This window comes from Perna viridis, chromosome 11 (assembly GCF_037379345.1).
Source record: "Perna viridis isolate PV_CMFRI_1.1 ecotype Kerala chromosome 11, ASM3737934v1, whole genome shotgun sequence".
NCBI lineage: Eukaryota > Metazoa > Mollusca > Bivalvia > Mytilida > Mytilidae > Perna > Perna viridis.
Genome location: NC_142455.1, coordinates 32,970,670 through 32,997,335, shown reverse-complemented (window position 1 = coordinate 32,997,335; position 26,666 = coordinate 32,970,670). Strand labels below are relative to the sequence as shown.

General features: G+C 32.2%; 1 protein-coding gene across 1 annotated transcript in view; it reads right to left on the bottom strand.

The window, feature by feature from the left end:
* Positions 1–11,860: 11,860 nt before the first annotated feature.
* The window catches only part of LOC148603775 (calcitonin gene-related peptide type 1 receptor-like), a 28,949-nt gene continuing 14,143 nt past the window's right edge, over positions 11,861–26,666 (bottom strand). The window contains exons 6-11 of the mRNA XM_088553531.1: positions 20,564–20,630; positions 19,015–19,081; positions 18,482–18,564; positions 16,860–16,983; positions 16,084–16,125; positions 11,861–12,666 (exon numbers count right to left, since the gene is read on the bottom strand). Coding sequence (XP_088409657.1) covers positions 12,469–12,666; positions 16,084–16,125; positions 16,860–16,983; positions 18,482–18,564; positions 19,015–19,081; positions 20,564–20,630 — 581 coding nt within the window. The 3' untranslated portion in view covers positions 11,861–12,468. The remainder of the gene's footprint in view (positions 12,667–16,083; positions 16,126–16,859; positions 16,984–18,481; positions 18,565–19,014; positions 19,082–20,563; positions 20,631–26,666) is intronic.

The window sequence follows — 26,666 nt, the reverse complement described above, 5'->3', positions numbered from 1 at the left end:
CTAATTCCAGGTAAATTTTCATCTGTAAATACACCACTAAATGGATTGTCAAACGTTCAGACAATTCTTAGTACATTTCAATATTGTGCACACTCTTCTTTAGACTTTGACGCAAATCAATGTGGAGTTGGAAAGGTGCATTTTATCATATGAGGAAGTTTTCAATGCAATGAGCACTGCTCTACTTTAATTATTATATCTTTATAATTATTTTCAAAAGTGTTTCCTTGACTACCAGACACTAGTTAGTATATTTAAATTGTATTTGTACAACAAACATGCAAGTACCAATGCTTTCAATGCCTGTCTTTTTTTTTAAAAATATATTCATAATACACCATCGGCCAGACGAGCTAATATATTAGGTTAAAACACATCATTTGCTATGATGAGTACTTCTTAATGTACTGAAAACACAGTTCATTATAGGATATGTTCATCAAAACACATTTGTAGATAATCAAAACGATACAGAATCGCTGTTAATCAATTGATCAAAACGGAATTTAATAACACTCATTAGAAAAATCCTTGATCACACCGTATGAAGATGCAACTTCTAGACTATTTTCTACAACCATTTTAACTGCGGCTCTCCATTATTTCAATTAAACATTAACTTTTTTAAAGCATGCAAGCTAGGCAATACCTTTGTAAAAATACAGAATTGTAATATAATTTAAACACAGAAACATTCGTTATAATGGAAATGTTGAAATGTAATATTCTGAAGATAAAACAACTATTGATAGCTTTAGGCATATAAGTTTTAAAATATGTGTGCGCTTAACAAACACAACTTATCATATACACCGAAAGAAAAGATAATCGGATGCAAATTTGGGTGATCTAGAAACAGTTCCTGCTTCATTTCTTGCGAAACACAAGCTGTGAAGTCAAGTCTTGTGAAATAAAAGAAATCACTATTTGATTCATGCAAAGGCATTCTACAGCATTTATGAACACAGTAACAACTATAGATTTTTTTCGAAGCGATGGGCGTAAGGATAAAACAATAGTATGTCTGTTTCCTGCTACCCAACTCTGCCCTATTTGTTGTTGGCCTACTCTAAACATTTTATGGCTATTTCAGGTTAATTATTGTTAAAAAGTGTATTTTTTCCATTAAATCAGTGTAAGATTTTTCTGAAAAAAATCTCTACCTACCTATCAGGTCTTAATTTGAGAAAGATTTTTTAAATAAATCCTTGTAACTATTTTTTTTAAACTTTTCTTTCAAGTCTTGAATCAGTTATGAAGGTATTGAGAAGGCGATTATTGATTAATAAATTTAACATCCTAATTATAACTTAATTATATGATCATGAATATTAAACTGCTGTAATCATTAATGTATTTGACCTTAATGAACTTTGGTGACTACATATCGTATCTCACCTCTTCCTGATACGTATGCTATGCTCTAAAAACTACAAGCTCTAAACATAGAAACAGTTCTCAAATGTACAAATTAGCAGCCAACATAAAAAATACACGATCAATTATGTGATTTTGTCTTGATACAAAAGGAATCATACATGTATTAAATATAACTTAAGATATTAGATTAAATTCTAAATAAATGAAAAAAAAAAAACAAAACAAAAAACAAAAACAAAAACAAAAAACAAAAAAAAACAAAAAAAAACAAATAAAAAAAAACAAAAAAAAACACTATATATGATTCACATGTCCGTACAATTTCATTTTCGCATTTGTCTTCTTCGTTTTGCAAAATGGTATAAAACCCACAAAATAAAACAAACAAGTCAAACAAGGTCACAAATACATGTATATAAGAAATCTGGAGATTTCGATTTGGTGAGTCAAACTCATGATTAAAAGTATATAAAGATAAGCGCAAAACAAATGATACGTATGCTATGCTCTAAAAACTACAAGCTCTAAACATAGAAACAATTCTCAAATGTACAAATTAGCAGCCAACATAAAAAATACACGATCAATTATGTGATTTTGTCTTGATACAAAAGGAATCATACATGTATTAAATATAACTTAAGATGTTAGATTAAATTCTAAATAAATGAAAAAAAAACAAAAACAAAAACAAAAAACAAAAAACAAAACAAAACAAAAAAAAAAAACAAAAAAAAAAAAAAAACACTATATATGATTCACATGCCCGTACAATTTCTTTTTCGCATTTGTCTTCTTCGTTTTGCAAAATAGTATAAAACCCACAAAATAAAACAAACAAGTCAAATAAGGTCACAAATACATGTATATAAGAAATCTGGAGATTTCGATTTGGTGAGTCAAACTCATGATTAAAAGTATAAAAAGATAAGCGCAAAACAAATGATTCTTACAGTTAATATAGTCTTCTTCTGTGCTTCAAGTAAGACCTTAGTTACTCTATCAGAAACGTTTTGAAAAGGATCCATGAAACTGGTTGATATTTCATAAATACTTATATCTTTGAGCGAATGATTTACTTAAGTTTTTTGTGATAATTGTGATGATATAACATAATATGTCAAACACAAAATACATAGAAGTAAACTAGAACTGAACTATAGTACATACAATATTGATTTTTCCATCCATTTTTCCAAATGCAAAATATATGGTATGGACACAAATATCTCTGTATGGAGGCTTTAAAGAATATGTTTATGTATATATATTAAATGGTGCAACAAATCAACCGGGGCCTTAAGTAACATTATAGTCCAAGGGTCTAAAGTATATAAGCAATCTGGAGATATCGATTTGGTGAGTCAAACTCACGATTAAAGGTCTTTAAAGAATATTTATATGTTTATATATAAATGATGACTACATTTGTCATTTATTGTTTCTTTATGTATTATATAAGCAAAAGAATCTGTGTTAAATTGAGAAAATTCAAGACTTGAATCGATTTGTTGAGGAACAAATAAATAAAATGAAGGAGAAAAATACAGCGATGAATTATTTTAAATAAGTTTCTTAAACAAAATCACTGTAAAGTACATTACAACAATAAACACAACATAATCCTACCCTAACACTTATTATACGCCAGTTTTTAGGCTCACGGTACAATTTTATAACCTTTTAGTAAACGGGGTTATATCTATTACTGTTGGCGCTTCAACTCCTGTTAATACTCAGTTATAGTACATTATAAACAAGTAGGTTGCAATAAACATCATGTATAAATGACAGGACTGATCGATAGATTCCATTATAAGAAACCATAATCGGTATTTAGCGCCCTAGAAGCGTGATATATTCGAAGTACAAATGTAGTTGTCAATTATTTTCATTATAACTATAACTCGCCTACTATCTCTATGAAACATATACTTCAAGTTGATAATGGTTCATAATGAACCTTGACATACAATATAATACACCAAAACATTAATATTCACATATAGATTCTTCTTGAGTAATGAGAAGTTTAAGTATTTTTCCACTCGAAATCGTTAAATTATTTCTTTTAACATGCGAGCCTAAGTGATGTTTACCTTTGAGAGTGGATATAATCTTTAAATTTAGTATAGGCTAGAAGAGCAAAATCACGAGCATTTTTAATAACGACTCAGAATAACGTTTCTTCGTTACGTTGTGTAAACATGGAGAGAAAACCAATGGGTACATATGATTCTATTGGTTGTCTGGGAACAAAGGTCCAATACATAATACAATCTTTTCTTTCAACACTACATGTAATTTCAGAAGCGAAGCAGAGAAAAGTCCTTTGTTCGACTTCAAACATCCAAGCACACGAGATAAAGGAGAAAAGATGCATGAAAGACAAAATCTGAAAATGTCAAATTGAAAAAAATTCTGACTCTTCATAAGGAGTTCGCATTGCTATACCCAGATAGGAAATATTTAGACATTATTCCTTTTTTAATTTGGAACATGATATTTAGCATGTATTAGGTACTTGGATTAAAACATGTATTTATTACGCTTTCTATAATAGAAGATTTCATATATTCCACACACGCACTGTGACTGGGCTTTGAGATGTGTTGATGAAACCAATTCACGAACAAACTCTTAACATGTATACAACACACGACGAGTCTAGATTTATTTAATCAGATCCAGTATTATCTTTATCTTTGCTTACTCTGACCTCACACAATGTTTAATATTTCATTATGTTTCTTTTTGAGACTTTAATACTACTACTGATTGACTGCGCAGGTTCAAGGAACGGAATTTTTTTAAATCAAGAGGAAAATTTATTCCCAAAGCAAAAAGAACATGAAGTGCACCTTTCTATTTAAACGATGTGTGCATTTATCAAAATATTTAAGCTCGCAATTAAATTAGTCCTTTGGGCAACTGTGAATGTCTTGCTGCCCACGTATAAGTTAAATCATTCCATACAACAGATGGTGTCGGCTTATGGTAAAATATTTCTAAAATGTCGTGATATGATCATTTGCACACACGCTGCATTAATATGTACATCATCTTAGTTCCATGTGATATAGGATTTCATGTGTGTTTCGTTTGCGCTTATACATACCTTTCATTTCTGACTTTTTTGTCACCATTTTTATCACTTAGAAACGTTGAGCTTTGAAAAATATTCGTTTTGTAATAATGAACTTTAATGAAAAAAAAAAAAAGAATTATGCGGATAATGGTGAAGCGTAACAAATGCATCGGTGTCATCTAATAGCCCAAAATAGTAAATACTTTCATAATAGTTTCTAAATTTTGATTACAAAAGGCATTTCATACAAACATTTAATGATTTCTGCTTATGTCTTAGAATCGACTTCCATGTAGAAAAATCAAATGTTACTCGATGCTTTGGAAGAATAAAATCACACATCTGATGTTGTCCAAAATAATAACGATAGCTGGGAATAAACGTCAATACGAATGCTATTAATAAAAACATAAGACAATTTTAAATGCATTTATTGGGATTCATCTACATTTATCACTCATTTGATGTTGTATAAATGTTAAATAAACCAAGAGTGGCTGTAAATTTCTATTTCTAATCGCTTCATAGAAGCATGTTTATGTCTGTAATGTTAACATATTTTGCTGCGCAAATTAGCATTGTTACTAGCTTATAATATCCATTGAATTTGAATTTGATGTAACATTTGTAAAGGAAACCATTTTCTATTCCTGAACCTTTAGGTATACGATGTTACTTTGACACTGTGCGCATAATTGCATGCAAGTTAAAGATAAGAAGCGTAATGGGTACAAATTAAGTATAATTTGGATTCAGTATACCTGACGGCACGAGACCAGAATGGAGTTTTCTACTATGTTTATTATAACATTTTTTTTTTCAAATAAAAAAGAAATCAATTTGCGACAACGAATCACAATTTTCCGAGCAGAAAATGTGATACCTCTTATAAGACAGTAATCAAGGGAACCAACACGATAGCGGTAATTAAAATAATGTATTCCGGGGACAAAAACCAGAGATCGAAAACAGACTTACACAACAAAGAACATAAAGTAACTAAAATTATGCATACAAAGTAACGAATGCAAATGAGCAACTCGGACTCCACTAAAAAACTGTGAGCATGTACCACGTGCACCGATAAGGCAAGCATCCTCTGCTTTTCTAGAAACACCCGCCGAGTTGCTCATAAAAAGTCAAGTCCGGGGTAGACGAAAGAGGAAAGGAAAACTATGACACGTTGATCAAATCAGTTTTCGTGGCGCAGATGGATACACCGTAACGATCCACGAGTTCATGATGACGACAATAAAAAACTTCCGTAGTGATGACTTCAATCTTGTAGCAAAATAACCCTGTTCTAGAAACCTTTTTGTTAGAATTCTAGCGCGATACAAAAAGTCTGCGTAGTATCGGCAAGCTCTGGCATAACGTATGAGTTAATATGAACACTTCATACGCAGGTGCTGAAGGGATTATGCCACAAATGAAAGGAAAGTTGACAATTCTGAAAAGTCATCAAATTTGGTCAACAGTTTTCCTTCACCATCGATTTCTAAGTGTAGGTCAAGATATGAGGCTGACTTCACAGTGTCTGCAGTGTCCTTTATCTTAAGTTCCTTGGGTTAGATGCGATGTGTCAAATCTCCGAAATTAGTATTGTTTAAAGACAATACGTCATATATACAGCGGAAACTGAGATTAAAGGATCTAGGTAAACGATATTCTTTCTTCCGGATCGAATCAGCTATAACTTACAATTCGATAATTTCGCCATAATTTTCTTTTCATGGTCCATAATTACAGAGATAACCAAAATGGCTGCTACAAGTAAATGAAGTTGACATTGTTTGAACCCACAAAAAAAACAAACAAAGTATCATGTCATTTTTCAACCCATTTATTAAATTGATTTCATTAATCATTTTCCATTTAAGCACAACAATTTAACGGTGGTTATGAAAAGAGTCTACCATCAAACTGCTACGGAAAGATAAGGTCATACTTTGAAAAAGCGGCTTTGATCTCAATTTTGGAGATTTTTTATTAAAACCTGAAAAATCCTCCTTTTTAAAAGAATTTCATCCATGAATTTATATAAAAATCATAATAGCTAATTTTCCATTCATGCCAGTTATTTTTAATGTCATATCATTTCTTCTGAATTTAATATTCAAAAGCAATACATCTTTTATTCAAGTATGGTGTAACTTTTGTTGTTGAGTGCAGATATGTCCATGGCCTGTTTTCCGTTAATTACATTCGAGACCGATCTTTTTCATATCCTTTAATGTCTTTGAATGTTATTGAGATCTTCGTGTTTTTACAATTCGTGTATATGCGACAGGACTTTCGTTAACCTCGACTGTAAATATTGTCTTATATCATATTTTACGATTGAAATATAACTTCTTTGTATATGGATTATACGTGTTTGTTTAAACCATACATCGTCTACCCTATATTGCATATAAAATCATCTGAAATATATCAATAATATAAGGTTTATGTGTGCTATATCTTTATATACTGAATATTACATGTCAAAATCTGTATCACATGCAATATCAACCCTCGTCCTATATTACCTGCGGGCCGGTGGCCCTCAGCTGATGTAGGAGTCTCGGGTTGATACAGCATATGATACAGATTTTGACATGTAATATTCAGTATATAAAGATATAGCACACATAAACCTTATATTATTGATATATTTCAGATGCTTTTTAAATCTAAAAAATATGAGTACTTTTATCATTATGATAAAAATGATGACTTTCTATTATATATTCCCTGCTATTATAAGGCATTTAAATAACACTGTAACCTTTTTATGAATCAGCTGATAATTCACTGTTTCCATTTATCACACCTCCTATTCTATTGTATTTCTATATATTTGATATATTCATTTGACAACTTGCAGCTGTATATTCCCATATAGAACAGTCACCATCCTCAATATGAACCTATTCAGCCAAATTATAAAATCTGATTAAAGCAGTGAACGCATAGGGAATATTAATATGTATACATAATGTGTTAGACTTTTATACAGAACTAGAATATTTGATGCTTATTTGTAATTGGTCCTACTGGACATTAGTTTTTGTCTATTTGCTGTCGTTAGTCTGTACTGAGTGTTAAAATTAAGATTCCATAATATTAATACAAAAAATATAAATAGTATTACTTGGCTACAGGGTTCTTATATGTACAGAATCAAATTGGCAGACTAACGAAACACAATCTGTTGAGCTATATTGTGAATGTAGACACATTGCTGTCATCCATTGCTGCAAGCACGTCTTATTACTTTTCACATTAAAAAACGGTGATAATATTATGATCCAATCAAAAATGTTGATTTGTGCAAAGACCTTGATATGAAGTACATTTTCGTACCATTGAATGAATCATCTGTATTAAACTTTAAAAAGGTAACAAACAAGTCTGTTTTATTCACTTATTATTTTTAGCTTTATTGTTTATCTGGTTATTGGTTTATTCATTTATTCATTCGTTTTTAGCATGTCATCGAGGCAGGTTTGTGTATCGAGTTTTGATATCTCTGCATCGTTTTAAGTGCAGTTGAATATTAGGCAAGCGTGTGGATAACAAGAAAGGTGAAACAGGAACCAGAACTGTCATATGGAGTCAAAGCAGTTAGTTCACTGATTCAACGTTTTTAAAATGCTAGAGTATCTTCATCACAATACAACTGAAGGAACTATTTTCCAAAAAAATAATAAATCAGAGTTCCTTCAAAATAGTAAGTCAAGGGAACCAAGATTCTGGCGGAAATCAAAAGAATGTAATCTAGACCAGACATGAAAAACAGACAACTAAGACCATATTATGAATAAAATAATACATATAAAGTAAGAAAAGAAAATGAGCAACTAAACTCCACTAAAAACTGGCAGCATAGAAACACCCACCGAGTTGCTCATAAAAAACTAAGTCGGGTGATTACAAAAGAGGAAAGGGAAAAAACTATGACACGGTGACCAAATCTGTTTTCAAGGTAGAGATTGATACACCACAACGATCCACGAGTTCATGATGACGACCATAAAAAAATTAAAGAGGCTAGATCCTCTGTATTACATATCGATATTTTGAAGATGGTCACTGCATTGACAAATTTGAATTTAGAGAATTAATACCTTTCATTCATCTGCCAGAAATAGAATTTAAAGACTTTTTCGATTTTCACTGAAATTGATGTTTCATTTTTGCTTTTATTCAATTGTCAAAACTAAATGCGGTAAAAATAGTAATACAGATAAAGGTGAATTATTTTTGTCAAGAAAAATAATAAAATTCTCTGAATAGCGAACACGTTTTAATTCTCATCCCAAGAATACGACATAGAACGCGGCGATAGTGAATAACCTTCCCGAGGAAACAATATAATTTCAAGGAAAAGGTTTAACAGATAACAGATGAATAATTCGAGATATCGAATAAATACAATTTTGTTCCTTCCGTGTTTGTTTGGATTCCTTCCTTCTTGTTGTTTTTGTTGTTGTGTGTGTGTTTGTGTGTGTGTGTGTGTGTGTGTGTGTGTGTGTGTGTGTGTGTGTGTGTGTGCGTTGTTTTTATATCTTGTGTTAATAACGACTTCTATCCGGTTGAAACAGTATAATAAATATCAACAATAATTTTCAAACATTTTTCATCAGTGATACATGCATCGCACAGCGAAGGCCCTTGGCACAAATGTACTCAAGGGTCCGATGATAAAATCAAAATTCGGTTGAAAAACATCGTCGAGATTAAAAGCAAATTTCTATACATTCATAATAGTTTGACATTTATTTTATTATGTATTATCAACCCTCTCATAATACTGTTATAGTTTTTTTTTAATTTGGCATCATGGGAGATAAACAAACGATTAAAAGGAAATACTTATAAAAATGATGAGGAATTACATCACCCACGGTAATTGTTTTATGAGTTGATTAAATTTCAATTACAAGTGAAAATCCAAATTTAACAATTTTATTCCCCGATTTGGACAGATTTGCTCTTAGTTGTGTCATTAATTATTTATACTTTCAGACATGATCATATTGTTTAATCCGATTTTCAGTCAAATGTATAATTTATATTTTGTAAGTTTCTTTGGGAATATGGATGCTTACTGAAAGAGTAATCAAGGGAACCAAGGTTATAGCGATAATCAAAAGAATCCAATCCAGGGACAAAGACCAGACATGGAAAACAGACACACGCAACAACGAACATAAAGTAACTAAAATCATACATACAAAGTAATGAAAGCAAATGAGCAACTCAGACTCCACTAAAAACTGGGAGCAAGGACCATGTGCACCGGTAGGGTAAGCGTCCTCTTCTTTTCTAGAAACACCCGCCGAGTTGTTCATAAAAGTCAAGTTCGAGGTAGACAAACGAGGAAAGGAAAAGTATGACCCGTTGAATAATCCAGTGTTCATGGTGCAGATGCATACACCATAACGATCCACGAGTTCATGATGACGACCAGAAAACTTCTGTAGTGATGACTTCGATCTTGTAGCAACATAACCCTGTTCCAGAAGCCTATTTGTTAGAGTTCTGGCGCGATACAAAAAGTCTGCTTAGTTTCGGCAAGCATATAAATGTATCCGAATATATGTAATTCCTATGTATTGGTTTTCAGTATTCAACCTTAGAATATTATTTTTGTTGATTTATTTCGGTCACATTCTCTATACATTACTCGTTCTTCTAAGTACAATTAACAATTATATTGTACACCCGTTCAGATCACAAAAGTAAAGAAATCAAGATATTTTTTAAAAAATCAAAATTCAAGAATCAAATGTCTTTGTCAACCGTTGTTCTCATTAAAACTAAATAAAATTAAATTTGTAAGATGACATTTGATTTATTAACATATTGTGTGTACAAAAGGCAATAAAACGAAAACGCCGTAAAAGAAATGTATAGAATGTAAAAAAAATCTTTTACGTAGACCCGAGAACAAATTCTAACCACAATATCATCTACTATAGAAGTTCAAGTGTGGTATTAATGTTTGTCTGTTTCATTTTTGATACATTGATGGAGAAACAGGTACAACGTTTTTAAGGTTCGTGTACAATCATCTTTCCCGCAAAAAAAACATGTATTACACTCCCAGCAATTCACTATGAAAAAAGGTACTTAATTCATAATACAAACAAATTCGAATTTGCTTAGACAGAAACAAAAGAAAAGATGTAATAAACAAAAGATTGTTTAAGTCCTGTAAATATATGTCTTTTTGAATTTATCCAACACACTTGGGTTTAAACTTTTATTATGTCGCTCATATTGTCAGTTATCTTGTCCGTCTCGTTGTTCTCGTATCCAGTACTCTGGACCGACATTAACAACAGTAAATTAACGCTATCCCCAAAATAGAAAACATTTTGACACATTCTCTACAATATGAGCTACACGTGTCTGGTTTCTAATTCTAATTTGGTGATAAAAGTTAACTATGGCATTTAGTCAGTGTCAATAACCAATGAAAAAACATATACTAACAGAACGAACAGCCTAAAGAAGCACAACTATAGCTGAAACAAAAAACAAAAACATAAGACCTAATACACAGGATAGATAATCAGGGTACTTTAAATGAAACATACTGAAATATGTGAGTTTATTGTTAGCCTTCCATTTACAGGGTACCGACCTACCTCTAGAATGACTAATACAAACATTGTAATGCATGAAATATCGTCCATATGTCGTTAAACCACAATGAATTTATCAATCAAGACAGTGTGCAGTTGACAGTGTACAAATCTTTTCTGATACATATCATTTCGAACTATTCACAAGTAGATGTCACAGAAACAAACGAACACCTTTATCGTCACATCAATTCGATGTCATCGGAAGTTCATACCGCGGACAAACAATTATATCATGAATGATTAGAATATAAACGTTATAACTACAACAACAGCCTTTATTTGAACTTTACCTAATCATTCAAATACCACAGAGAGAAAGAAAAAGGATATTTGAAGGTCAAAATGTTTTCTACAGATGTCGAAAAAAAGTGCATAATTAGAATTGTTAAAACTGTTCAATTATGTGTTTAAATAATATATGTTATATCAAAGTGTTAAAATTGTTTGTGTGATGCAAAGGCTGCTACATGTGACGCTGCATTGTTTTTTTGATATTTTTTTTATTGTTTTTGTTTTATTTGTATACTTCCAAAATGATGCAAGTTATTTAATAAAACAGATTTGATTCGAAACTATCGTGGACATGCATGATGAATCAATCCTAACAAAAAAAAAAAAAAAATAGCTTGTTTATTAGACAAAAATAAAACTATAATAATAATGCGAATTTCAGCAATTTCCTGTTTTGTTACCTATAAAAATATCGTTTATCAAGGTTGGTCTGCTGTGCATGGTTTAATAACAGAACATGAGTTAGTCAACAGAATGAATACACGAAAAAGTTTGTTTGTTTGTTTGTTAGGGTTTAACGTCCGAGCAGCAGTATTTCAGCTATATTCAGACATTACACAAAAAAGAGGCTGCTGATTAATTTCATAGAAGCAAGTGTCTCGTTTCTCAAGTCGTTCATGATTTGTAAATAACTATTTGAAAAGCAGCTAGGTTTATATATGTTTTTTTTTTATTTCTGCATTTAACAATTATCAACATGTGTATACTATATACCTTTGTTTCTCGAAGTTACGAAATTCTGCCAAATTTAGAACAGCTATCCATACGGTGATAGTATTAACACCAAGTAAGAACATATCTTTGATATACATAATGACTTACATACAGCACTAAGTAAAACAATAAGAAATTAAAAAGAGGTAAGGATAGTAAAAATGATACAACTATATTACAATGTCAAACATTAACATTCATAAAAAACAAGTATAATGACAAGTCGATTCGTCCTGTCAAATGTCTTTTATTTGAATACATGTATTTAATATTGTCTGAGAACTTCTTGTTATTCTCTGTGACTTCAGAAATGAGAAAGTACTATCCAACTACATCGATGTTGTATGAATTATTCTATGTATTATGACCATTTGGTTTCATATTGTCATCTGATATTGCCTTGTGAGGTATATTATTGTGCTCGATTTGTTGAGTTCCACGACGTCTTGACGACACATGAGTAAATTGAGTTCCTGAAGCCCTACCTTTTGCTGTGTATTTGAATGAATTTGGCCATCTCTTTCGTAGGCAGCTTTTTAAATGCGTGTTTACCTATTAAGAAGAAAATTTTAACAAGAAAATGGGAGAATGTAACTATATCTACTGTTGAAATAAAAGCGAGGATTGACATAAAATATAGATAGTCGACATTGGAATGTCTACGGAATTTACGCTGTGAATATTGTTTACAGTTGCTTGAAAACATTTTATATGTATCAAAGTGACTGAACGAATAGTGGATTTACATAGAAAAAAAAAACGTTATTAAATTTCTACTGATTTTGTGTTTATAAGTATGCAATAAAACCTTAATTGATATCACTATTGCGAGAAGAACAATGATTAGGGAAAAATAAATCTACACAAAGGCAAACCATCTACATGTTGCCAACGTTAGCCACAACAAATAAATACTTAAGCGTTAGTTGTTATGAACTGTACATATGAACAGCATTTATGATAATTATGGACATTTCAATGTTTATATAAATGTTAATGGATATTGTTTTACGTTTTTGATGTTTGCTTATTATATCAATTAGTATTGATGGTGACTTTGCAATTTAAAGTATGGCATAATGCCATTTGATACGTTCACATTGAATTTTAAGGTTATGTTAAATTCATCTGTGTTACTTTACTTTTTAACAAGAGATATTTTTGCCTAGGTATCTGTCTTTTCAGAGAGAGGTGTAATTCTTTTACCACATGAGCCAACTTCACTTTAGGAACCAGTCTTTGACGAAATTTCAAGACGGGAAAGGAGTCATGGCCATCGCCACTATACGTCACCTAAGTTACATGATGTCTCCATAGATGGTCTCCTTCCGTTCATACAAAAACCTCTTGGATTTCATCACATTAGAACCAAACTTTATTCTATACCTCTCACTCTTCTACGCTTCCTTTACAAGGCAAGTCTTGACACTCCTGTTTCTGACACCCCACCTCATCATTATACAGACTTGTTGCCTTCATTTTGGATATTGGATTCTACAGACTCTTTAAACCAGTTTGTGTGAAAAATCAAAATGACGAAAAACGATCATTTCTTCCACTGCGGTTTGTAAACAAACGTATAGATGAAATTAATTTGGCTTACATCCTCCATAAAAAAAAAAACGTTACCAACAAAATTCCCCCATATTTCAAAGACAAATCCATACCAATTATTTCATATTCCTATACGTCAAAATTTTCAGTTCTGAAAGGCTATTGCAGAACCTCGAGATCAAAGCTAAACCACCTGACTGTTCTTGCAAAACCTCTCCATTCAAATATGGTCCTTCTGGTCACGTCGAAATTTAACCATCATCGAAAACGAATCTCTGTGTAATATACTTTCTAAAGGTCCCTAGTACCGTGAACCACGCTACATATATTGGAACTATAACTTCAAAGTTCTTATGGATGCCGTAGAGGACTTTTCGAGAAAATGAATAAAACGAAAACAAAAAGATATTAATTCTCTGTCAGAGTAATTAAAGACCAAGAGGTCTTTAATTTTAAAACGAATGAAAGTTGTAAGTAGGTGATTGAGTGCCAAGGCTACATCAGTTTTCAAAGACCCCGATGTAGCAAAAACATTGTCTACTATACATGACAAATGTTGTCGTACCAGCAGACAAAGCCCAAAACAACATTGTTTTTGTCGGCTTAACGTTTTACATCCAGTTTATTATCAGAGGTAGACGTAGAAAATATTAGCAGTGATAAGACCTGCTATAGAAGAGATTGTGGAAACCGTTATCTGTGCTATCCTCTTTTGGTCCCTCTACCAAGGACGATGATTGTGATTTACCGTCTATGTACTGGATTCCTAAACTCCACAAGAATCCATAGAAACAAAGTCATAGCAAAAAGGATCTGCAAAATGTACCACCAAACCTCTTTCAAAACTTTTAACTTCTATACTCACAGCTGTCTAAGAGGGTCTGCACTCCTACTACAACACTTGTTACTCCCGTAGTGGTATTAATTCAATGTGGATCCTGAAAAATTCGAAAGATCTTTTGGAGACAATCAACTCAAGACTACCATCTGAATATGATAGCATTGAAACCTATGATTTTTTAACACTGTATACTTTTATTCCCCATAATCAGTTAAAATCCCGACCTGAAACATTATATATCGTTTTTTTTTCAAAACTGATGGTACAACTAGATACAAATATATAGTTCTTGGTAGAGATACTTTGTAAGAAATAATTCCAAATCATCTTCCAAATATACAGAGGAAGATGTTAACAAAATGCTGGAATTTTCAATCGATAGCATATTTGGTGGTGGACGAGTTTTTTCAACAAACGGTCGGTATTCCAATGGGAACAAATGGTGCTCCTTTATTTTCCGACATATTCCTTCATTCTTATGAGGGTGGCTTTATAGCTGATCTGATCCGAAAGAAATAATATCGTTTGGCTAGATCCTTTGATATCAGTTTCCGCTAAATAGATGACGTATTATCTTTCAACATTCCTAATTTCGTTATTTGATACATCGCATCTACCCCAAAGAACAGACACTATGAAGTCAGCCTCATATCTTGACCTACATTTATAAATCAATGATAAAGGAAAACTATAAACCGAACTTTACGACAAACATTCAGAATTCAGAATTGTCAACTTTCCTTTCATCTGTGGCAACATCCCTTCAGCACCTGCGTATGGAGTGTTCATATCACAACTCATACGTTATGCCAGAGCTTGCCGAAACTACGCGGACTTTTTTGTATCGCGCTAGGGTGCTAGAACTCTAGCAAATAGGCTTCAAAACAGGGTTATGTTGCTATAAGATTGAAATTATCACTACAGACGTTTTCTGGTCGTCATCATGAACTCGTGGATCATTATGGTGTATGCACCTGCACCATGAAAACTGATTTATTCAACGGGTCATACTTTTCCTTTCCTCGTTTGTCTACCCCGAACTTGACTTTTTATGAGCAACTCGGCGGGTGTTTCTAGAAAAGCAGAGGACGCTTACCCTACCGGTGCACCTGGTCCATGCTCACAGTTTTTAGTGGAGTCTGAGTTGCTCATTTGCTTTTGTTACTTTGTATATATGATTTTGGTTACTTTATGTTCTTCGTTGTGTATGTCTGTTTTCCATGTCTGCTTTTATTTGCACTGCTATTTCCATATCATCTTTTTAAATTTTGATAAATGTTGCAACTTCACTTTGTCTCATCCAGTCAACGATTAGGGTACAAAGACTCACGTGTTCGAATCGGAACAATCATGTTTACAAGTGGTTGCGAAGTAAATATTTCCCTGGAGTTGTGAGTTGTTAAAGCATATCTTAGCCACCGGAGAAGAAACTTTGTAGAGATTGAAACTATACAGATGAAAATATGTGGCTTGACATTATGCTCTCCAGATGTTCGAAACCCCCCCCCTCCCCCGTCCACCTTCCTATTACATATAACCCACTCCAATAAGCTGATTTAACCCATAATCCTTACCTCCTCGTTAAAGATACAGAAAACAAGGGAGACAATTGCGCCCTGTAAGAACAATAAACAGTATTACCGATATTATTAATGAAGCCTCGCTATTATAGTTCATAAAGGAACTGATCCTCTGAAAAGTCTGTACATGAGAACGATACGATAATCATTTTCCAGAACGATGATTGAATAAGGTGACAAAATATTTTTTTTGTGCGTATACTTCAATTTGACACTATTTATTTGAACTGTCCTATGGAAAGTAACTGAAGAGAAAACTTATGTTTAAATGTTTTACTACTGCTAAAAAGTCCAGAAATGCAAATAATACAACGACTTATTTTTCATATGATCGTTTAACACAACTGTGTATTTGTATACCAAAATAACTTAGGATACCTAGAACAAAAATGCAATCTAATGTTGCTGAAGCGTAACGTGTTGTAAGAATCAGACAAAATGAGAAAAATCAGAAACATTAAAATCCCACCAAAAATATAATATTACTTAATGATGCATCCTTTATTTTTGAAAACACCATTTTTAAAACCTCTGCATCACTGGATATGCTCAGAAATATTTTCATAAAATGTTAAAGAAATGCCGTTTGACAGATTTATCTGCCCTTTAAAATTTTCATTTCAGTGCATTTTAATGAAATTACAATCCAAGTTTTGTTGTTTCCTTGATTATGATTGGTTAAAATAGTAACATTAAACTTTCATAATGGTGTTTGTTTTTCATACCATGTTTCACCCACTGCCTGATTCCTAAAGAGAAATGACACTTACCTGTGTATATGGTATAATAATTCTGGTAACTTCATACCATAATGTAAATTCTGGCCGATACATTACAACTGTCCAATGTATTCCAAATAATGGGATTAGTACAGACATAGCCTTTAAGGCACGTCTAAAAAGAGACGAGAAATACTTTGGATTTGAGTTTCAAGAAATCGCTTTTTTGTGGTTATACGCCGAGTTACTCGTAAACTTATTCAAACAAGATGTTGTAACACGACAAATCATAAAAGGTATACAATGTTATCCTTTCTACACTTTTGATATAACATAATTGTAATTTTGTATCATGAACAAAGGTCTTTTATATATTGAACGAGTAGGAAAGAATATTGTTACTCTTTATTGTACAGAACGTACGTTTCTATGACATTTTCACTTACCAGTGTTGAAGTACTTTGTATTTCCAATGCTTAAAGAGCATTTAATTCATTAAAGGTTACCAATTATGCAGTAAGAGTTATCAAATTGAAATCTCAATGTTGCTGTTGACCAGCTGTTTTGTATTAAGGATATATACAGTGTATTCTATGAATGGCCGTCGATACCATATCAAAGGTCTCAGAAAAAGATGTACATTACATTTTTTTATCTGCTTTGTGAAAAAGGTACATCGGTTCTCAACGAGAAAAATATTTTTTTGTTAAGCTGGTTACAGAGTTTCCTGCTTTGGTAGTTTATTCTTCATTTTAAAACATTATCTATAGTCCACTGTCATCATAGTTATTTATGCTTATGTGTTCTGAATGACACAGGCGTTTTTGAAACAAATGTTAAAGGTGTTTCTGCAGATGATTCGGAGTTAGTTGACCAATTATTGCATATCAGGGTAAAAGAGTAATCAAGGGAACCAACATTCTAGCGGAAATAAAAAGAATGTAATCCAGGGACAAAGACAGGACATGGAAAACAAAACATAAAAAAAAACAAAATAATGCATTCAAAGTAACAAAAGTAAATGAGCAATCGGAGGACTCCTTTAAAAACTGGGAGCATGGACCAGGTGCACTGGTAGGGTAAGCGTCCTTTGCCTTTCTAGAAATACCCGTCCAGTTGCTCATAACAATTCGAGTCTGGGAAGACAAATTAGGAAAGGAAAACTATGACACGTTGAACATATTGATTTTCCTTATAAAGAAAGGTTTATGATGACGACCATAAATTTTTTGTAGTTATGACCATAATTAAAAGTACACGAAACTTTTCACAGAAGCCATGTTTACAAAATACTGAAAAGATAAAGACAAAATGGGGGTTCCTAACATATTTTCATAGTGAATACTTTTTAGAATAATTAAATGATTTTTTTTTAAATATTGGAGAAAAATGGTGTAAGACCCGAAGATCTTTATTTAGTAACTTACAAAGTTTTCTTTAGTAGATCCCAAAAAATAAACGCAAAACTTCCGCAGTTTATCATAAGAAATGCGCATCCTTAATCTCATTTCATTCTGCCCAATAGTTTTATTTGTTTAGAAGTGTTTGGAAAAATGTTAACAGACGACGAAAATTGAAATTAACAATTCGTTCAAGAATAAACTTGAGTTTTAGTTATAGGCATATGTACATGTGTATGTTAAAGTTCTAATCATATAAGACTTTGTAATTACCTGTAATTACTGGGCTCATTTGGATGTGACTGTAGTTGAGTAAGTAATATTCTCAAAATATTGACAAAAAATACTACATTCGTCTACAAATAAAATACCGCAATTATTAGAACACGTTGTACCTGGGAATGCATGACCTATTAGGTTGCTTGAATAATTGTTTTTTTTTCATTTTAATAATCAAACGTATATTAATTGATTGAGATGAAATGAATATAAAATAGTGAAAATTTCTACAAATAGCTATTCTAATAACTTTATACATTTGTAAAGGATGGTAAAAGCATTGCAGAATAAACGGAATAAAACATGAATAGTAATATTAGTTCAATACATCCCAGCTCGTAAGTAGTATCTGCCCGCTGTCTGTTGGTCTGTTGGTAGTTATATTATAAATATTAAATTGTAAATTGTGTAGCTTCTTAACGGGTTCTTTATTCGAAAAAAAAAATGATTGAACTCATTAGAAAGTTTACGTTTCACATTTGCAAAAGAAATGTACTGGCATAGATGGGAATATTAATAAAACATACAAACAAGCATAAAAGTAGTGGTATATATATTATCCATTCAAAGTGATTTGCGTTTGGTACCCAGCATCTGAAAAACAAAAACCACAAAAAAAAATAAAAACATAAAAAAACCCAAAAACAAAACAAAAACAACGTAGATAACATAAAAAAAAATGTTAGCAAGTTTTTAAAAGCGTTCTAACAAACAAAAAGAAGATCCCAGGAGCTTGAATCACTCACCTGGTTAAATTTTGTCTTTCCAGGGCAATAAATTTTACGAGGAGGTGTCAAATAATTTTGACTAAAGAAGATTTTGGTAGGACTTATCAAAAAGATCATTCACCAATTTAAAGTTTCTTTCTATCAATTATAGGTATATATTGCAGTAAACAAATTCTCATTGCTTCCAATGCAAACCCATATTTTAAGTGATTCCCCTTGTAAATAAACCTTTAAGAAATCAAGTTTTATGTATCACTCTTTAAGGTTCATGAGCCAAGATATCTTTTGCAACTTTCAAAACATAGGGTCATGTAGCATTTTTTTTTGGGCAATATTCATGGCTTGTTTACGTACAAAATGAAAATGTGCTAAATATTTACCCTAACACCTTTCTCGTCATGTATAGATACAAAATCCCAGAAAATTTGCCTGACAATACCCCCCAAAAAAAGGATTTTGAGGGATCAATTTTCACATAATTTGACAATTTGCATTATATTCAACATAAGTAGAGAGATAAGACAGTTATTTTAGTCAAATTTATTGAGAAAATGAATTTCTTATGTCTACGGATGGCCAATTTTCTAGTGATTTTTTGCCATCCTTGTCCTATAAGATGAAATAGTGCACTCCTTAAATGTAAAAAATGCAAGAATTAACCTTTATATGTTTAGGTTTATTGAAAAACACAACTATTAGTGTCCTAATAGATTTCTTAAATAGATTTTTAAACAAACAAAGAAGGGCTTGATATATTACAGGCCATATGGCATACATTATTTAGTTCTGTTATGCATAAAAATGAGTCGCGACAGGAAAAAAGTTAAAATTTTACATTTCTTTTCTTGCACAAACTTACAATAAACATGACTTTGAGTATTTTGATCCAAACTATTGGTTTTCATAGCAAAACTATTTTGCATGAGTGTCAAAGACAAATGATCAGAAAACTGCTTATTCATAGCACTCACAGCCTTACATCTCCTTTAAATTTTAACCTAATGGGTTTGAAAGTATGAGTATGCACATAGTTTTAGTAACAAACCTATTTGTACAAACTCGATTAAGTTATTTGTTTGTTTGCTGGGAAGTTTTCTTTTTCTTTTTTTTTCTTTTTTTTCATGCATTTGTTGTAACTATGCAAAGTTATCCAATAAATATATTCAGCCTTTATATAACAATTCATAATGCATTCTAGGAAATGAAACTATTTCATATAACTTATTTTATACTGCAATGTTTGCTTTGAACACCATTGTTTCTGATGTAAACTTGTTTGCTTTCTGGAGTTGAAGCGATTGGTTCGGTATATAAAAACATCTCTATGTTAAGATTGATTTGATTTTACCTTTTGTTCAGATCGTCATTTGTAGCACGACGAATGGCATAAATAGCAACAGGTACACATGAAACACCTATAAAGATCATCAAGCAGATACACATGAAACACCTATAAAGATCATCAAACAGATGCATATGAAACATCTATAAAGATCATCAAACAATACACATAAAGCATCTATAAAGATATTCAAACAATACACATAAAACACCTATAAAGATCATCAAACAGGTACACATGAAACACCTATAGAGATCATCAAACAATACACATGAAACACCTATAAAAATCATCAAACAGGTACACATGAAACACCTATAGAGATCATCAAACAGGTACACATGAAACACCTATAAAGATCATCAAACAGGTACACATGAAACACCTATAGAGATCATCAAACAATACACATGAAACACCTATAGAGATCATCATACAATACACATGAAACATCTATAAAGATCATCAAACAATACACATGAAACACCTACAGAGATCATCACACAGGTACACATGAAACACCTATAAAGATCATCAAACAGGTACACATGAAACACCTATAGAGATTATCACACAGGTACACATGAAGCATCTATAAAGATCATCAAACAGGTACACATGAAGCACCTATAAAGATTATCACACAGGTACACATGAAGCATCTATAAAGATCATCCAACAGGTACACATGAAACACCTATAGAGATCATCAAACAGGTACACATGAAACACCTATAAAGATCATCAAACAGGTACACATGAAACACCTATAGAGATCATCAAACAGGTACACATGAAACACCTATAAAGATATTCAAACAGGTAACCATGAAACACCTATAGAGATCATCAAACAATACACATGAAACACCTATAAAGATCATCAAACAATACACATGAAACATATATAAAGATCATCAAACAGGTACACATGAAACACCTATAGAGATCATCAAACAATACACATGAAACACCTATAAAGATCATCATACAATACACATGAAACATCTATAAAGATCATCAAACAATACACATGAAACACCTATAAAGATCATCAAACAGGTACACATGAAACACCTATAAAGATCATCAAACAGGTACACATGAAGCATCTATAAAGATCATCAAACAGGTACACATGAAACACATATAAAGATCATCAAACAGGTACACATGAAACACATATAAAGATCATCAAACAGGTACACATGAAGCACCTGTAAAGATTATCACACAGGTACACATGAAGCATCTATAAAGATCATCAAACAGGTACACATGAAACACCTATGAAGATCATCAAACAGGTACACATGAAACACCTATAGAGATCATCAAACAGGTACACATGAAGCACCTATAAAGATCATCACACAGATACACATGAAACACCTATAGAGATCATCAAACAATACACATGAAACACCTATAAAAATCATCAAACAGGTACACATGAAACACCTATAGAGATCATCAAACAGGTACAGATGAAACACCTATAAAGATCATCAAACAGGTACACATGAAACACCTATAGAGATCATCAAACAATACACATGAAACACCTATAGAGATCATCATACAATACACATGAAACATCTATAAAGATCATCAAACAATACACATGAAACACCTACAGAGATCATCACACAGGTACACATGAAACACCTATAAAGATCATCAAACAGGTACACATGAAACACCTATAGAGATTATCACACAGGTACACATGAAGCATCTATAAAGATCATCAAACAGGTACACATGAAGCACCTATAAAGATTATCACACAGGTACACATGAAGCATCTATAAAGATCATCCAACAGGTACACATGAAACACCTATAGAGATCATCAAACAGGTACACATGAAACACCTATAAAGATCATCAAACAGGTACACATGAAACACCTATAGAGATCATCAAACAGGTACACATGAAACACCTATAAAGATCATCAAACAGGTAACCATGAAACACCTATAGAGATCATCAAACAATACACATGAAACACCTATGAAGATCATCAAACAATACACATGAAACATATATAAAGATCATCAAACAGGTACACATGAAACACCTATAGAGATCATCAAACAATACACATGAAACACCTATAGAGATCATCAAACAATACACATGAAACACCTATAAAGATCATCATACAATACACATGAAACATCTATAAAGATCATCAAACAATACACATGAAACACCTATAAAGATCATCAAACAGGTACACATGAAACACATATAAAGATCATCAAACAGGTACACATGAAACACCTATAAAGATCATCAAACAGGTACACATGAAGCATCTATAAAGATCATCAAACAGGTACACATGAAGCATCTATAAAGATCATCAAACAGGTACACATGAAACACCTATGAAGATCATCAAACAGGTACACATGAAACACCTATAAAGATCATCAAACAGGTACACATGAAGCACCTATAAAGATCATCACACAGATACACATGAAACACCTATAGAGATCATCAAACAATACACATGAAACACCTATAGAGATCATCATACAATACACATGAAACATCTATAAAGATCATCAAACAATACACATGAAACACCTACAGAGATCATCACACAGGTACACATGAAACACCTATAAAGATCATCAAACAGGTACACATGAAACACCTATAGAGATCATCACACAGGTACACATGAAGCATCTATAAAGATCATCAAACAGGTACACATGAAGCACCTATAAAGATTATCACACAGGTACACATGAAGCATCTATAAAGATCATCCAACAGGTACACATGAAACACCTATAGAGATCATCAAACAGGTACACATGAAACACCTATAAAGATCATCAAACAGGTACACATGAAACACCTATAAAGATCATCAAACAGGTAACCATGAAACACCTATAGAGATCATCAAACAATACACATGAAACACCTATGAAGATCATCAAACAATACACATGAAACATATATAAAGATCATCAAACAGGTACACATGAAACACCTATAGAGATCATCAAACAATACACATGAAACACCTATAGAGATCATCAAACAATACACATGAAACACCTATAAAGATCATCATACAATACACATGAAACATCTATAAAGATCATCAAACAATACACATGAAACACCTATAAAGATCATCAAACAGGTACACATGAAACACATATAAAGATCATCAAACAGGTACACATGAAACACCTATAAAGATCATCAAACAGGTACACATGAAGCACCTGTAAAGATTATCACACAGGTACACATGAAGCATCTATAAAGATCATCAAACAGGTACACATGAAACACCTATGAAGATCATCAAACAGGTACACATGAAACACCTATAAAGATCATCAAACAGGTACACATGAAGCACCTATAAAGATCATCACACAGATACACATGAAACACCTATAGAGATCATCAAACAATACACATGAAACACCTATAGAGATCATCATACAATACACATGAAACATCTATAAAGATCATCAAACAATACACATGAAACACCTACAGAGATCATCACACAGGTACACATGAAACACCTATAAAGATCATCAAACAGGTACACATGAAACACCTATAGAGATTATCACACAGGTACACATGAAGCATCTATAAAGATCATCAAACAGGTACACATGAAGCACCTATAAAGATTATCACACAGGTACACATGAAGCATCTATAAAGATCATCCAACAGGTACACATGAAACACCTATAGAGATCATCAAACAGGTACACATGAAACACCTATAAAGATCATCAAACAGGTACACATGAAACACCTATAGAGATCATCAAACAGGTACACATGAAACACCTATAAAGATCATCAAACAGGTAACCATGAAACACCTATAGAGATCATCAAACAATACACATGAAACACCTATAAAGATCATCAAACAATACACATGAAACATATATAAAGATCATCAAACAGGTACACATGAAACACCTATAGAGATCATCAAACAATACACATGAAACACCTATAAAGATCATCATACAATACACATGAAACATCTATAAAGATCATCAAACAATACACATGAAACACCTATAAAGATCATCAAACAGGTACACATGAAACACCTATAAAGATCATCAAACAGGTACACATGAAGCATCTATAAAGATCATCAAACAGGTACACATGAAACACATATAAAGATCATCAAACAGGTACACATGAAACACCTATAAAGATCATCAAACAGGTACACATGAAGCACCTGTAAAGATTATCACACAGGTACACATGAAGCATCTATAAAGATCATCAAACAGGTACACATGAAACACCTATGAAGATCATCAAACAGGTACACATGAAACACCTATAGAGATCATCAAACAGGTACACATGAAGCACCTATAAAGATCATCACACAGATACACATGAAACACCTATAGAGATCATCAAACAATACACATGAAACACCTATAAAAATCATCAAACAGGTACACATGAAACACCTATAGAGATCATCAAACAGGTACAGATGAAACACCTATAAAGATCATCAAACAGGTACACATGAAACACCTATAGAGATCATCAAACAATACACATGAAACACCTATAGAGATCATCATACAATACACATGAAACATCTATAAAGATCATCAAACAATACACATGAAACACCTACAGAGATCATCACACAGGTACACATGAAACACCTATAAAGATCATCAAACAGGTACACATGAAACACCTATAGAGATTATCACACAGGTACACATGAAGCATCTATAAAGATCATCAAACAGGTACACATGAAGCACCTATAAAGATTATCACACAGGTACACATGAAGCATCTATAAAGATCATCCAACAGGTACACATGAAACACCTATAGAGATCATCAAACAAGTACACATGAAACACCTATAAAGATCATCAAACAGGTACACATGAAACACCTATAGAGATCATCAAACAGGTACACATGAAACACCTATAAAGATCATCAAACAGGTAACCATGAAACACCTATAGAGATCATCAAACAATACACATGAAACACCTATGAAGATCATCAAACAATACACATGAAACATATATAAAGATCATCAAACAGGTACACATGAAACACCTATAGAGATCATCAAACAATACACATGAAACACCTATAGAGATCATCAAACAATACACATGAAACACCTATAAAGATCATCATACAATACACATGAAACATCTATAAAGATCATCAAACAATACACATGAAACACCTATAAAGATCATCAAACAGGTACACATGAAACACATATAAAGATCATCAAACAGGTACACATGAAACACCTATAAAGATCATCAAACAGGTACACATGAAGCACCTGTAAAGATCATCAAACAGGTACACATGAAGCACCTGTAAAGATTATCACACAGGTACACATGAAGCATCTATAAAGATCATCAAACAGGTACACATGAAACACCTATGAAGATCATCAAACAGGTACACATGAAACACCTATAAAGATCATCAAACAGGTACACATGAAGCACCTATAAAGATCATCACACAGATACACATGAAACACCTATAAAGATCATCAAACAGGTACACATGAAACACATTTAAAGATCATCAAACAGGTACACATGAAACACCTATAAAGATCATCAAACAGGTACACATGAAGCACCTATAAAGATTATCACACAGGTACACATGAAGCATCTATAAAGATCATCAAACAGGTACACATGAAACACCTATGAAGATCATCAAACAGGTACACATGAAGCACCTATAAAGATCATCACACAGGTACACATGAAACACCTATAAAGATCATCATACAATAAGAATTTTACAACGGTGTGTCCAATACTTAAGAAAACAATATCTTATTCAATACTATTCTAAGGAATTATATAGATGTATGACAATTATAATGAAAAACAAACAAAAAATTCAAACATAATATCCAAGATAAAGTATTGATTGTTATTGTGAATGATTGATAACTTTTTTAATTGACATGATTGACATATTTCCAGATATGATTGAACGTTCAAGTGATTGATTAAAACAGTAAAACAAAAAAAAATATTAA